Source organism: Echeneis naucrates, chromosome 22 (genome assembly GCF_900963305.1).
Source record: "Echeneis naucrates chromosome 22, fEcheNa1.1, whole genome shotgun sequence".
NCBI classification, from domain to species: domain Eukaryota; kingdom Metazoa; phylum Chordata; class Actinopteri; order Carangiformes; family Echeneidae; genus Echeneis; species Echeneis naucrates.
In genome coordinates this window covers 18,927,821-18,940,185 of record NC_042532.1, presented here as the reverse complement: position 1 = coordinate 18,940,185, position 12,365 = coordinate 18,927,821, and the positions used below count along the sequence as shown (strand labels likewise).

At 40.4% G+C, this 12,365-nt stretch overlaps 2 protein-coding genes across 2 annotated transcripts; both read right to left on the bottom strand.

Moving 5' to 3' along the window:
* Positions 1-169: 169 nt before the first annotated feature.
* Positions 170-3,810, bottom strand: LOC115035973 (N-acetyltransferase 8). The gene is made up of 2 exons (XM_029494046.1): positions 3,677-3,810; positions 170-2,080 (listed from the first exon to the last, which is right to left on the bottom strand). The coding sequence occupies exon 2, from the start codon at positions 2,054-2,056 to the stop codon at positions 1,391-1,393; it is 666 nt and encodes a 221-aa protein (XP_029349906.1). The 5' UTR covers positions 2,057-2,080; positions 3,677-3,810; the 3' UTR covers positions 170-1,390.
* Positions 3,811-5,230: 1,420 nt separating this feature from the next.
* slc39a8 (solute carrier family 39 member 8) lies at positions 5,231-12,102 on the bottom strand. Its single transcript, XM_029494147.1, is given in 8 exon segments — positions 5,231-5,377; positions 6,056-6,240; positions 6,899-7,133; positions 8,462-8,626; positions 9,371-9,493; positions 9,583-9,752; positions 11,075-11,237; positions 11,884-12,102. Coding segments are annotated over 8 exon segments (1,407 nt in total).
* Positions 12,103-12,365: the final 263 nt, after the last annotated feature.

The window sequence follows — 12,365 nt, the reverse complement described above, 5'->3', positions numbered from 1 at the left end:
CGAGGGGGCCCGCTGAAACCTCCAGCACAACAATCCCATTTTAAGGGAAATGTGGTATCCGGCAATCAGCAGAAAAGAGGTTTAAATACATTAAATACACAGATAATGTTTTATGAGACATACAAATATTTATTTATTTATTTATTTTGCAATATATTTTACTAGTCAGGTAAATAATCTGCAGTGTTTGATTTTCTTTTTATTATTATTACTGTAAGAAAACAAAGTTTATTAAAGACAACAAAATAAGATTATTTGGTTTCAAAGGCTGGCTGTTTTTGTATGTTTCACTTTTTCACAAAAAAAGTTGGGAGCTGATTTAAATGACAAATTAGACATAAAACTGAAATCATCTACGGGAAACATACACGTACATCCTGTATGTAAAACCACCCCTGTGGACAACACACGATAAAGAACGGCCTTGTTCCTCTTTGGGCTCTTCAAAGCCAAAGGAAAATGAAAAATGGGAAATCTGTGGTCAGACTATTTCTCACACATTATCAGGTTGTCAGAAAAAGAAAATACATTTGTAATCGTTTCCTGAACGCGCAAAAAAACTCACCAGCAGGAAAAGAGAACTGATGATGTCGGGTATTTTTACCTGTATGCGTTTTTGAAAGTTGAGCGTGTCACTGGGCTGTAGAAGGTTAGAATAATGTAAGAAAAATAAATAAAATCATAGATTAGAATAGATTCTGGCTGATATTCAATGGCATCATCTCTTAAACAACACCTTAATATTCAAAAGTTTACAGCTAGAGCTTTACCAAGTAATCAGCAGATCCACAGAAAATATCAAAACAAGAATCTGAGCTATTGTCCGTTTGTTTACAGATTCAGGTTCGTCATGCTAACTGTGTCTGGTAAACAATCCTCCCTTGGAGCCTTTATTTGTGCCTGATGCTGCCTCGAGTGTCATCACTGCAGGACATTCATCAGCACAAAAGACTTTATGCACAATTTTCTTTTAATATATGCAGCAGTACCTCTTTGGCCCTGCAAAAAAAAAATAATAAATCTGTGTATCTATAATAATAACACTGTAATAAAACCAGGATTGCTACCAAATTATAGGAGTAACTTCAGATTTTATTTGAAGCTCAATCAACAGAATCTATGAACACGGCAGATTTTTCTAAATATTACATGTTTTTACTTAAAAAAAAAGGTGGGGGGGGTTTCAATAACAACAATAAGCATGTGATTGTTTGTAATAAGAGAAAATAAACCTGACATTGTTCTGCTAGTGTGTGGAATAAACGCTTCCTTGCATGCTATCCTGAGTGTTAAGTTGCTATGAGCAGAATGCATGCTGGGAAAAAAAAAACGAACTGGATAAATTAATGCAACAGTTGCCCTGAACTCTTACCAAGACCGTTTGTCAGTTTCAGTCCCTTTTCTGTAAATCCAGTCTGTACTCAAACAGGGTGAAGTTCATGATTTTGGCAGCAACCTCAGGAACAACAAACTCCCTTATCTTCTCGTAGCCCATGTGTTCATACAGCTTCTGAGCATCGGTCTGCACAACAGATGTGTACAGCACGACTGCCACATAACCCCTGTCACGAGTAAAATCGGCCACTGTCCGACACAGGGCCTTGGCGATGCCCATCCCGCGGTGACTGCGGCACACCGACATGCGTTTCAGCTCCAAGCACTCGGGGGCGTTCTCAGCAGGGAGACACGACACCGTGCCGACCACACGGCCGTCACTTTCAGCCACCCAAAAGCACGAGTCCTTCTGCTTCAGGTATGTGACGCTGATGTTGTTGAGGTCCTTCCTGAGGGAGGTCTCAATGTATTTGTTGAACATGTAGACGACAAACTGCCGGGCACCAGCCAGGAGCAGGGTCACCGCCAGGACGGGCAGCAGGACGGACTTGGAGCTGGTCATGAGGGCGCAGAATGTGCACATGAGCACCATCTGGACCGGCGGCTGTTTGAGAACATGCATGAAGGACGAAGGCACGTGCTCGCTCATCCCCAGGGTGAAGATCTCCTTCACTGCCTCTGCGTCGTCATCCCGAAATTTCCGTATCTGAATATTGGCCATGGTTCAGCTCGGCTTTAAAAGGAACTAGGACAATAAAACATAAGAGGTGACAAACTGTATGCACTTTTATATAACGTGTCTCTTAATTGATGACTCCATTAACAAAGGAAGAGTATACAGAGAGTTAATTTCAAAGAACAGGGTGAGGGGCCATTTGTTTGAAAGAAAAAAATAAAACTTGAATTGTTTTGAATGAGGATTTATGATTTTTGTTTTTTGTTTTTTTTTTTTTAAGGAAGAATGTGCTGGCATAAGGGATAAGACACTGACTTCAGCCCTAAAAGTTCCAGGAAATTAAATTTGCCCGGAAAGAAAAGATCCCAGCTGAGATGTGAAATGAGCTCACGTTCTGAGAAGCGCCGATGTTACAGTTTGACCAACAAACAGTCCAAGACAATAATTCAGTTTATCACAGATTTATAAGTTAAATATTAAATGAACAATGACCGAAGCCTCCTCAGCTGCTTCCGGTTCTGTGTTTGGTAGCTGTTCATGCTGACTCACTGTCACAATTCACCAAGGCGTCTGAGCAGAGCAGAACTTTTTCTAATGTTAGTAACGACTGTGTTTTTCCTCCTACGACAATCTGCTGTAAATAATAACTGCTATCGTTCAAAGTGCCCATTAATACGTAGGATAAGTAAGAAGATTTATCTCAGATAATAGGCTGCCACACATTAATAATAGATATCTAAAATGTTGGCTTTTTCAGACCTTTTCACCGTGACAGGACATAATCACATTAATGTATTTAAGACTTTCACTACCAGTAGTTTCATTATATCATGTTGCCTAACAGTTTCCATATTATAAACTCAATCATTAATCAAGCAAATAGTAATTGTCACATTGTCAAGAACAATGTGAAAAAAAAAGCAAGAGAAACAAACTGGAAAAGAAGAAGTAATTATCATGATCAGAGTGGGGAAATGAAACCAAGTACATTTACTCAAATAATTCCCGTTATGTTTCCAACTCATAGCTACTACTTCACATTTCCAATCACAAAACATTTTCTTTGTTTTTTTTTACTTCTATTATATATTTATGAGATGTAAAACTATTAGTTCTTCCAATGATGGATCATCTCTTCAGGCTGGAAGCTCTTTTATTAAGTTTATTATTTATGCTATGCACTTAAACCAGTTTTATCATATTAGGCTCACCTTTCATTGATTGATTGAACACACTACTGGTTGTCTTTTACTGTGTGTTGTGTTGTGTTGCACTGCCTGCTGTGTACTGTGAGCTATGGGATGCATAGAAATGTCCTGAGAGATGACCAAAGGATCTATCTATTATCGATCATGGAGGAGTTCACCTTTGACCCCCCTCAAACTGACTGATAAAGCTGACATGAGTCAGTTTTAACTGGTTTGTGGGGCTAAACTACACAGTGTTGGTAATGGCTGCCGTGTTGGCTGTCAGGCCAACTTGTGCATGTAACCATCCAGCAACAAAACACACAAATATTCAGCCGATAAAAGTTTCCTGAGGGGGAAAAATGTTGAATTGAACTGATTTAGCTAACAGCAGCTAGCATGGAGCGCTAGCATCACAAAGCTGTCGGATTAATATCCCGCCCCAACCCCCCAAAAAGAAGAAATAAACACCACTTACCTTTTTTTACTTTTTATCTCGGAGCTTCAAGTCTGAATTTGGAAAGCAGAAAAGCTGAAAAAGTTGTGAGAAAAAGTCAAAATCGTCTCATTTCGTTTTGTCTGCGGTTCACCCATCGGGACGGGCACGGCGCGTTCAGGGAGCAGCCGCAGAATAGGAAATAGCAAAGCCACACACTTCGGCGTGAGGACTTCTTGCGCTCGGGTTTGTTGAAATTCGCACTTCGAACGGATCATCTGCCATTTATTGTTATTACTCATCAGAGAACCGATCTTATATATATTTTTAAATAACTTAGCTGCTTTACCAGCTAATTTACCAGCGATAAACGGCAATTGCGGGCTGCACGGTGTGACCTGAACGCGTCTCAAGCTACTTCCTGGTTCATGGTGATTGGCTGACTGTCTGCAGAATGGGAACAACTTTAATCATCATTTAATCAAACATCACATCACTAAACATTAAATCATTACTAACTCTGTTTGTTTGAGTTAAATTAAGTCTTTTGAGTGTTATGTTTTATTTTATGAATGAATTGAAACAAACAAAATGTCTCTGAAAGAGTTTTTTTTTTTAATCATTAAATATTTTTCAAGATCTCAGAAGAGCCCATGGAAATGTAAAATTACCCAGTAACTGCAAAAAGAAGGGCAGAACGAATGGAATTTGTGTGTTTCTGCTTTCATGTCTTGGTAATTATCTTAATTTTTTACTTTATAACGTGAAGAAATCCACAAAGGATGTCACAAAACATCAGCATATTGTTACCTTTTGGTCGGAAACCTAAATAACTTAAAAATCAAGAGCTTCTGAAATTGGTTTTTGGATAGAAACTTTGGATTAGTTAATTGTGCTGCTTATACAGTCAGTCCCTTGAGTTTAGATATCACCGGGCAGACATAGTGTTTATATAATGACTTTTTTCTTTGTATCCAATGAATCCATTTCAGTGTGATTTTTACTTACAGAAGTACAAACCACAAGATTCCTCATTGCATAGCGGGTATCTTTCAAAACTATCAAAATCTTAACATTATTCATTTCAAAGTCTATTTAGCAGACAGCAAAATACATTCTGTAAAACATACAGACAAAACAATCCAGCTGTACAACCCTTAAAAAGACCCGGTCAGGTCAGAGAGGTCACAAGACACAGAGGTCGAACTCTGCTGCCACAACAGGCAGAAAAATGACTGTTAATGTTGTCACAATATCACAGCATACATTAGTTTACATGGCAACAACTCTGAGGTACAATGAGTGTGAGATACTTCACAATATGAAGAAAAATAATTTATTGTCTCCTTAAAACTAATTTATCTAGATTTCATACATCAAATGATTGTGAAGATTTTCCCTTTTCATGGAATAAATGTTCCACTATATTGATAGTCAAAAGATAAACAACAAAAAGGATCATTTTTTCCTTTAAACATTTTGTTTTGTTCGTACAAAACATTCACTTTACATTCATTTTCCTGCCCAATGAGCTGTGAGCAGAAATGGAAGCAGCTCAGAGCTGTATTTATTCTCAGTTTCTGTCTTTCGTCCCTTCTACCTCAGGTTGATCTCCCCTGCAAACATGGTGATCAGTAGTATGATGGTGAACCCGGTGAGCAGGCCGGCGTTCTGGATGAGGAAGAATATGGTCTTGGTGGAAGTCCGTTGCTGTTCCCGGGCTATGCTGTCCATCTCTGGAAACTGCAGGAATGAAAATGACATCAGACCAATCAGATATCTGTCCGACGCACTGTACAATCACACGCAACATACACTGGTGTGATTGTTCGGGAGGTCACATAATGGGAGGTAATAACAGCATGAATGGGCTGGTTTGTATGGTTACAAGTTATATATTGTTTCAACGCAATGAAACTGGAGGAGAGGCCTCACTGCTGATGTCCACAAAGTGAAGACCACAAACAGCCTTGACACACTTGACAATAACTCTCTGCGTGCCCACAGTTTGTTAGGGCTGGTTCCTTTGCTTTCCAGTGTACAGTTTTTAGGTGTAAAACTTTAAGAGAATAATAACGAACTAGCCAACTAGGGGTGTATACTTTGACCTTCTGCCTTGATTATGTTTATATTTAACCAATAGAAGATGGTAAAAACACACTCATCTCTGCTTAAACCGCTGTCTGGTTTATTGAAGTGGCATCCATTGTCTCATTTTATATTAATTCCTGTTCAAGACACTTTTTATTTCAGCACAATAATGTGACATCAAGTTTTAATGTCGTATTCGTTCATATTTTTGGCCACTTCAGGGCAGATCAAGCTGTAAATGCAAATCCAGAAACTAGTTCTGAGACACATTATCAATTTTGTTTTGTTTGTTTGTTTTATAATATCTCCAGACTACATAATGTAACTCACCATGTCTGCCAGTGAAATATACAGGAACATTCCTCCTGCGATGGCAAAGATAGCGTTCGGGGCAAAATTACTCCCGAGCAGAATTCCAAACACGAGGCCGACGTAACACGACATGGCTGACAGCAGGTTGAAGAAAATGGCCTGCGGGATGCTCATACCAGCGTTGAGGAGGATCACAAAATCGCCTGCAGAGGGACCAAAACAACACAGTTCACAGGCTGATTGATTGTTTTCGCTTTAGTATTAAACTAATTTCTGATATAACTCAAACCAAAATAAAAAAAAATTTCCCTCCAATAACAAACGAGCTTTTCTACTATTTGTGACAATATTTTTTATTTTTCTACTTTTCTTCATGTTGCATGATTTTAATTGAAGACACAAAGGAGCTGAGCATATTCTTGGAAAACGCTGCAGTTCTGCCTTTAGTCAGCAGAGGCTGATAAAAAAACATAAATTCTTAATGGCCTCTTTTATTTGGATTGAAAAGATATCAGCCACTTTTTACCATTTTAAACTTTTAATTTTGTTGCCAGGAGCTTTAGAGTTAGGAAAACCATCTTGTTCATGTTTTTTATCAGCTTCCTCCAGCTCTTCAGTGAAGTCATGTGATGTTTACACCTTCAAATATCCCATTCAAAGATTAAAAGCCCAGATTTTTATGGCTCAAACGGAAATATCCTAAATGTCACAAAATTCACCCAGACTTTTGTAACTTTGGAATCTCCGACAGATTTTAAGATAAAGCTCTGTGAGTTAACTCAGTGTTTGGCTGCACAGAGTGACCTTGCAGTGACTCACACTTTTGAGGACTGAGGAGGTCGACTGCTGCTGATCACTCACCCAGCTCATGGGGAAACTCCTCACATATGATTGCAATGGAGGTACTGAACCCCGCAAGTATGGACACGGTGAAGGAGGCGCCGATGGCCAGGCCGTCGATGAAGTTGTGCAGTGCGTCGCTCAGTGTTATCATCCAGGCCACCGTCTTGATGCTGGTGATGCGCTGCCCACGCAGCCAGTGGCACATCACAGCAGGTGGCTGGCCATCCTGAGGAGGGACGACAGTTAACGTTTACTGATGCGAACACAAAGTTCAAATCATCCAGGAATTTAAGGACAAAGCTGAACCTTTTTGATTCATAATTTCCTCACCAATATTACAAATTAAGAGCAATATTTATATTTTTGTTCTGAATTAAGATTTGATTTGTCTGCTTAAACAGCCAACACCGTTACACAGAAGAAAGGCTGCAGTGTTTTCAGCTAAAGGCTAACTAACATTTATTAATCATCAGTAAATAAAAGGCAGAGCTGGTGATCGTGGGCCAAACAACGCTGGATGATTTTTTGTTGTCGCTCTGCTGAGAATGATGTTAGCAGTTTGAGATTTGATGATGGTGCTACATTTCTTGTAATAGATTTCGAGACAGTTCAGGTCCTGCTGAGGTATTTCACACAAAAACTCATGCTGGTACTAAAGGTCAGTCAGGGGATTCATCCTGATTCATCCTCTGCCCCAACAAAGTCAGCATGTCACCAACAAAGGCCAAAGTCCATCTTTGGGCCACAGAATGTAAAAGACACCACAGGAAATACTTTGCCTAAAAGTTTGCGCCAGAACTCTTCTCTTAAAGGTGCAAATGTTGTTAATGGGAAACAAGAGAACCAGGGGGGACATCCACACAGCTTTCGCAATTTGGTTGAAGATACTCAGCAGTGACAAGGCGCCCCTTCTCTTGGCGGCGGACAAACAAGGAGCCTTTGTGCTCAACTCAGACAATTCCAGCTTTTACCAGGGGAGGAAGGAGCTGAGCTTCGTCAGCCCGCTTCCACAGGGATATCTGTTTTTTGCTGTAGTATTTTAATCCCTTCAAAAGGTCGACTCCAGGGTATGACCCAGGAGAGTTCCCAGTTACACATTAACAGCAGATCTAATCAGCACGTGTGCAATAAATGAGCAAAATGTCTGAGAGGCAGAAAAAACTAAAGCGCTGGGTCCAAACTACAGCGAAAAGCTGCCAAATCTTCAAAGTTTGGGAAGGTTTTTGATATATCCAGCATCAGAGCTTTCACCCGAGACGCACACTGTATCTCCCACTCTAACGACTGATCAAGCATTGAAATGACCCTCATCTAACTATAGTATGAGTGATGGGTTCCAGTCGGGTGTGTCTGTGATAGAGGACTGTGGTGGTCAGCAAACCTCCATCAAGCCCACAGTCACTTTAGATAAGACTCACTGTCTTTGGAAGCTTATCTCGATCTCCAGCTACTCATGGTCTGATAGATCACTGAGTACAAGGTTGCTGGCTGGGTTAATATGGCATGTGCAGAGTGAGTAGATCATTCAACTTCTAATAAAGAGTGTAATGAGGTCGTAGATAGCAGCCGTGTGTGCAGTACGTTGGCGGTGGAATCATCTGGAGGTTCTGGGTTCGGGCTCCACTTGTCCGTGGCGATGGTGGTGATGCTGGTTAAAATGATGGAGTCCTTTTTCACCACGATGTCTCCGTTGTGCAGGGAGTTTTCTGCGGGCGGCTCTGCAGGAGTGGAGTGGCTCTGGCCGTGCTGCGGAGGAGGGAGGAAGGAGATGGAGGGAAAATTCAGAGAAATGTGCTCGGTTTTTAAAAATATTAAAAAATATGCTGTCGTTAACCTTCGTTAACCTCCAGGCCAAAAGCTTCAGGGTCATTTATCCTGTTAGTCATGCAGCTCCTGCTGTTCAGCTCAACTTTGTGCTCTTGTTGTATTTTCCTGAACTTCTTCTTTTCTTTTTTTAACTGTGCTCATGCTGAGCTCAACATTAACAGACTGCTTTTCGTGGGTTAAATCAGTTTGTTTGTTTTTTTAAGTTGCAGTTTTATGAGCTCAGTTAGCTGGTTCTTATGAGTCTTACAGCCACGAAAGAGGATTTAAAATTCTAAGTTATCCTTTCCAAAACACTTAACCCCTTAATTTAAAATGTAAACTTTCATTCTTCATACCTAAAATCAAACTTTGTCCAACATATTCGTACGTCCTCAGCCCAAGTCTGGGCCATATACTTCCAAATGTGGCTGTCGTCTTCCAGGACTTCCTGACAGCATAAAGTTTTTCTAACCTTTATACAACTTAAAAAAGGTGACTGTGACACTAATGACCCGTACATGATTAACATCAGATTTAATGTCATCTTGATAGTCAGCAACTAGATGCTTAATTAGCCGATAAACTGGAGCAATTCAGTGGCAGATATACAGCTGAAATGATTTAGGACTGATGGTAAAAGAAACGTGCTTTGCTCCTGATAAACTTTCTGCTCTGCTTACTTACATCATGCTCCACTCCCAGGAGCAATTTCAGAATCTTCTCCACAAAGAATAGAAGATAAAATCCACCGAATATCCCGACTGCATTCGCCACGTAGTTGTCTGCTTTGGGATCAAACCCAAGAGCCTGTGGATTGGCAGAAAAATGTCAATGTCAGCATGTATTTTTCACTTATTCACGGATTTCACCTTAGCAGGTCTCCATCTCGTACAAACCTCTGGAATGAGCTGAAGGACGGCGTTGGAGAAGAGCGTCCCGATGGCCAAGCCAACGAAGAAGGTGAGTATTTTGGGGAAGTACGGTTTTTTGGTGAAGGGGATAAGCAGGAGGCCGAGCAGAGACGCCAGGTTGATCACAGTGACGGCCAGAAAGCCCCAACCCCACACTGTCAGGAGAGAGAGGACCAAAAAATCCTTAGACGTTCCATCTGTGTGGGTTTTTCTGTTGAGCCACGGCTGTTATCACTGCTACTAAAATTAGAAACAAAACTAAAAAAAAATCACATCTCTTTCACTATCAGTAAAGTTCATGAGGTTACTGTGATTATAACTGATTATATACTGAATCGCTGCAGACTATTTGAGGCCGAACAGAAGATTCACATCTTCCTCTCATGCAATACTAAAACACCTGAAAGTCTAAACTCAGAGCAAAACCAGTGAAATAAATGTAGCTGTAAGTGGAAGAACTGAAATCAGCCCTTCATATCTCCGTTATAGCAACTAACAGCAAAAGTCCTGATCAAACATTCCCTGTGTGGAGGAAACTGAACTTTTGGGAAAATGGCGCCTCCGCTAAAACTCATCTGTGTCGTTTTTCTGACATTAATTGAGCAGCCGGGCCTTCAAAAGCACCTCCGCCAAAAAACTCAACAAAAGACACAACAGTATTTATTTGCAGAGGAGAAATTGTGTTCTCGGGGCCGGAGGAGGAAACAGCATGAACCTCAGACATCAGTCTGAACAACAGTCACAGTTGGCTGTAACTGTGTCAACAGCACCGAGTGATTGTGAATCTGAGAGGTCAGCGGCTCTGAGTCAATCCAGGACAGAGAGGGGCCCACGTTTAACCGAACTCAACATCAATAAATAAAATTAACTGTCTACAGGAAAATATTCTGATGAACTGAGAATAGTTTTAGTGATTTATGAAGCAGAAATGTTCCAGCTCCTAACATGAGAGGACCTGACACACAGAATTTAGTCTTTGATTAATATGGAAAATAATCAGATTACTCAACAATAATGACAAAAATTCCAGTTTCTGATACTGAACTGACAGTCAGAGTCAGTGCTGGGGATGCACTCACTTACTGACAGTCGTCATTTCACAGGAGCTCGGAGTGAAACGGCTTCAGAAACACGTGGATTCAACTTTCTGGTCGTTTTGGAAGATGGAGCTTGACGTGCCATTGAACTGTATTGAGTTCCTGTTATCTAATTCACATAAAACTCTTAAAATTTGCATCGTTCTAATATTGATTCTGCTCAGGATGTGTAAGGTGAGCCGGTGGGGTAGATAAACTGAGCTCAAACATGTTCTCTCCCCACTTCTTTTCTAATTCATTGATTTTATAAATGAACTGCAAAGCTCCACCAGAGCCAGTTCGAGGAAACAAACCCCCGTGAACTGTGAATTTATTTGAGTTGCAGGGGTCTTGACAAATAATGCGGAGGGGTGTGCAGCAGTGGTGATGAAGCAACTCACCCGTGTGGTCTGGAAGCAGCAGAGTCTTGGGGGCGGTGTAGGGGCAGGAGGGCAGCAGCACCTGGGTCAACACGGCGGGGCAGATCCTGTCCAGATGTCCCACAGTCAGCTGACTGACGTTACTGAGCCCGAACTGGGATAAGATGTGCTCTGCTGAGGGACACTGAAGGCCAGAGAGACGCCATCAGACATTTTAGAGGAGTTTTTAAACCTCTTAAATCTTTCTGCTGCGTTCATAATGTTCCTACATCTTAGTTTGGACTTCTATTACGTGTTTTTCTTATTCTCTGCGAACCATATTTCATCTTTTTCAATTATCAGGAATGTGCAATGGCAATAAAGAATCTAAAATAAGGAGTATCTTATCGATAGATTCTTTATCATCATTGCCAAATTTAAGTTTGTAAGTTTTCCTTCTTCACAGCAAAATACCACGAATTTTTTAAAAAAAGATTGAAAAGGTTGAAAGCTATTCACATATAAATGTTAATTTAAAGTTAAAACAGAAATGCTTTAAAACCTGTTGTGCTCTTGAAATCAATATTAATCACTTTTATTTATTACAACTCCTTCATTCAAAATCATGCATTTAGTCAGAAATCATCTAAAGTCACACAATTTAATAACATTAACAATAATGATGATGATAAACGTAATTAAAAACTCTGCTTAATAATGAGACCACTAATAAACGTTATAACCTGATAAACACATAATAAATTATTAATCATCATATTTTAATTCTGCAGATGATTCAGCTTTAATAAGATGAAATAAAAGAAATAAACCTGAGTGCTTTGTAATCTCACCTCTTGGTTTTTCAGTGGGTTTCCTTCATTTATGGACTCGGGCCTTCTGGCCGAAATTAACTTGAGTAAATCCTCCAGATTGTGAGTCGAAATCGAGGCGTTTTGGCCGTAAAAGTGTAAAACATTGTGCAGGAATGTGCGTCCTTCGGTCATTTCTTCGCTCCGGGACGATGCAAGAAAAAGTGCGACGCAGCTGAAAAAACCTGTGAAGTGAAACATCTCTTCGCTCCGGGAAATAAAATCCTGGCTGTCCTTCTACTCCTCTGGGAACATTTTACACTTCTGCTGGAGCTGGTCCATGCAGGACTCAGGATTTTATTTTTTATTTTTTATTTTTTTGGTTTTCCTGTCGGTCAGATCAGCTGTGGAGCCGGATCAAAGATCAGCCTGCAGAGCCATGAGGGGGGAAAATGGAGCTGACCGACCGCAGGCACTCACATTTAAAGCTTTCTGCTGTGGCTTTCTCACACACACACACACAC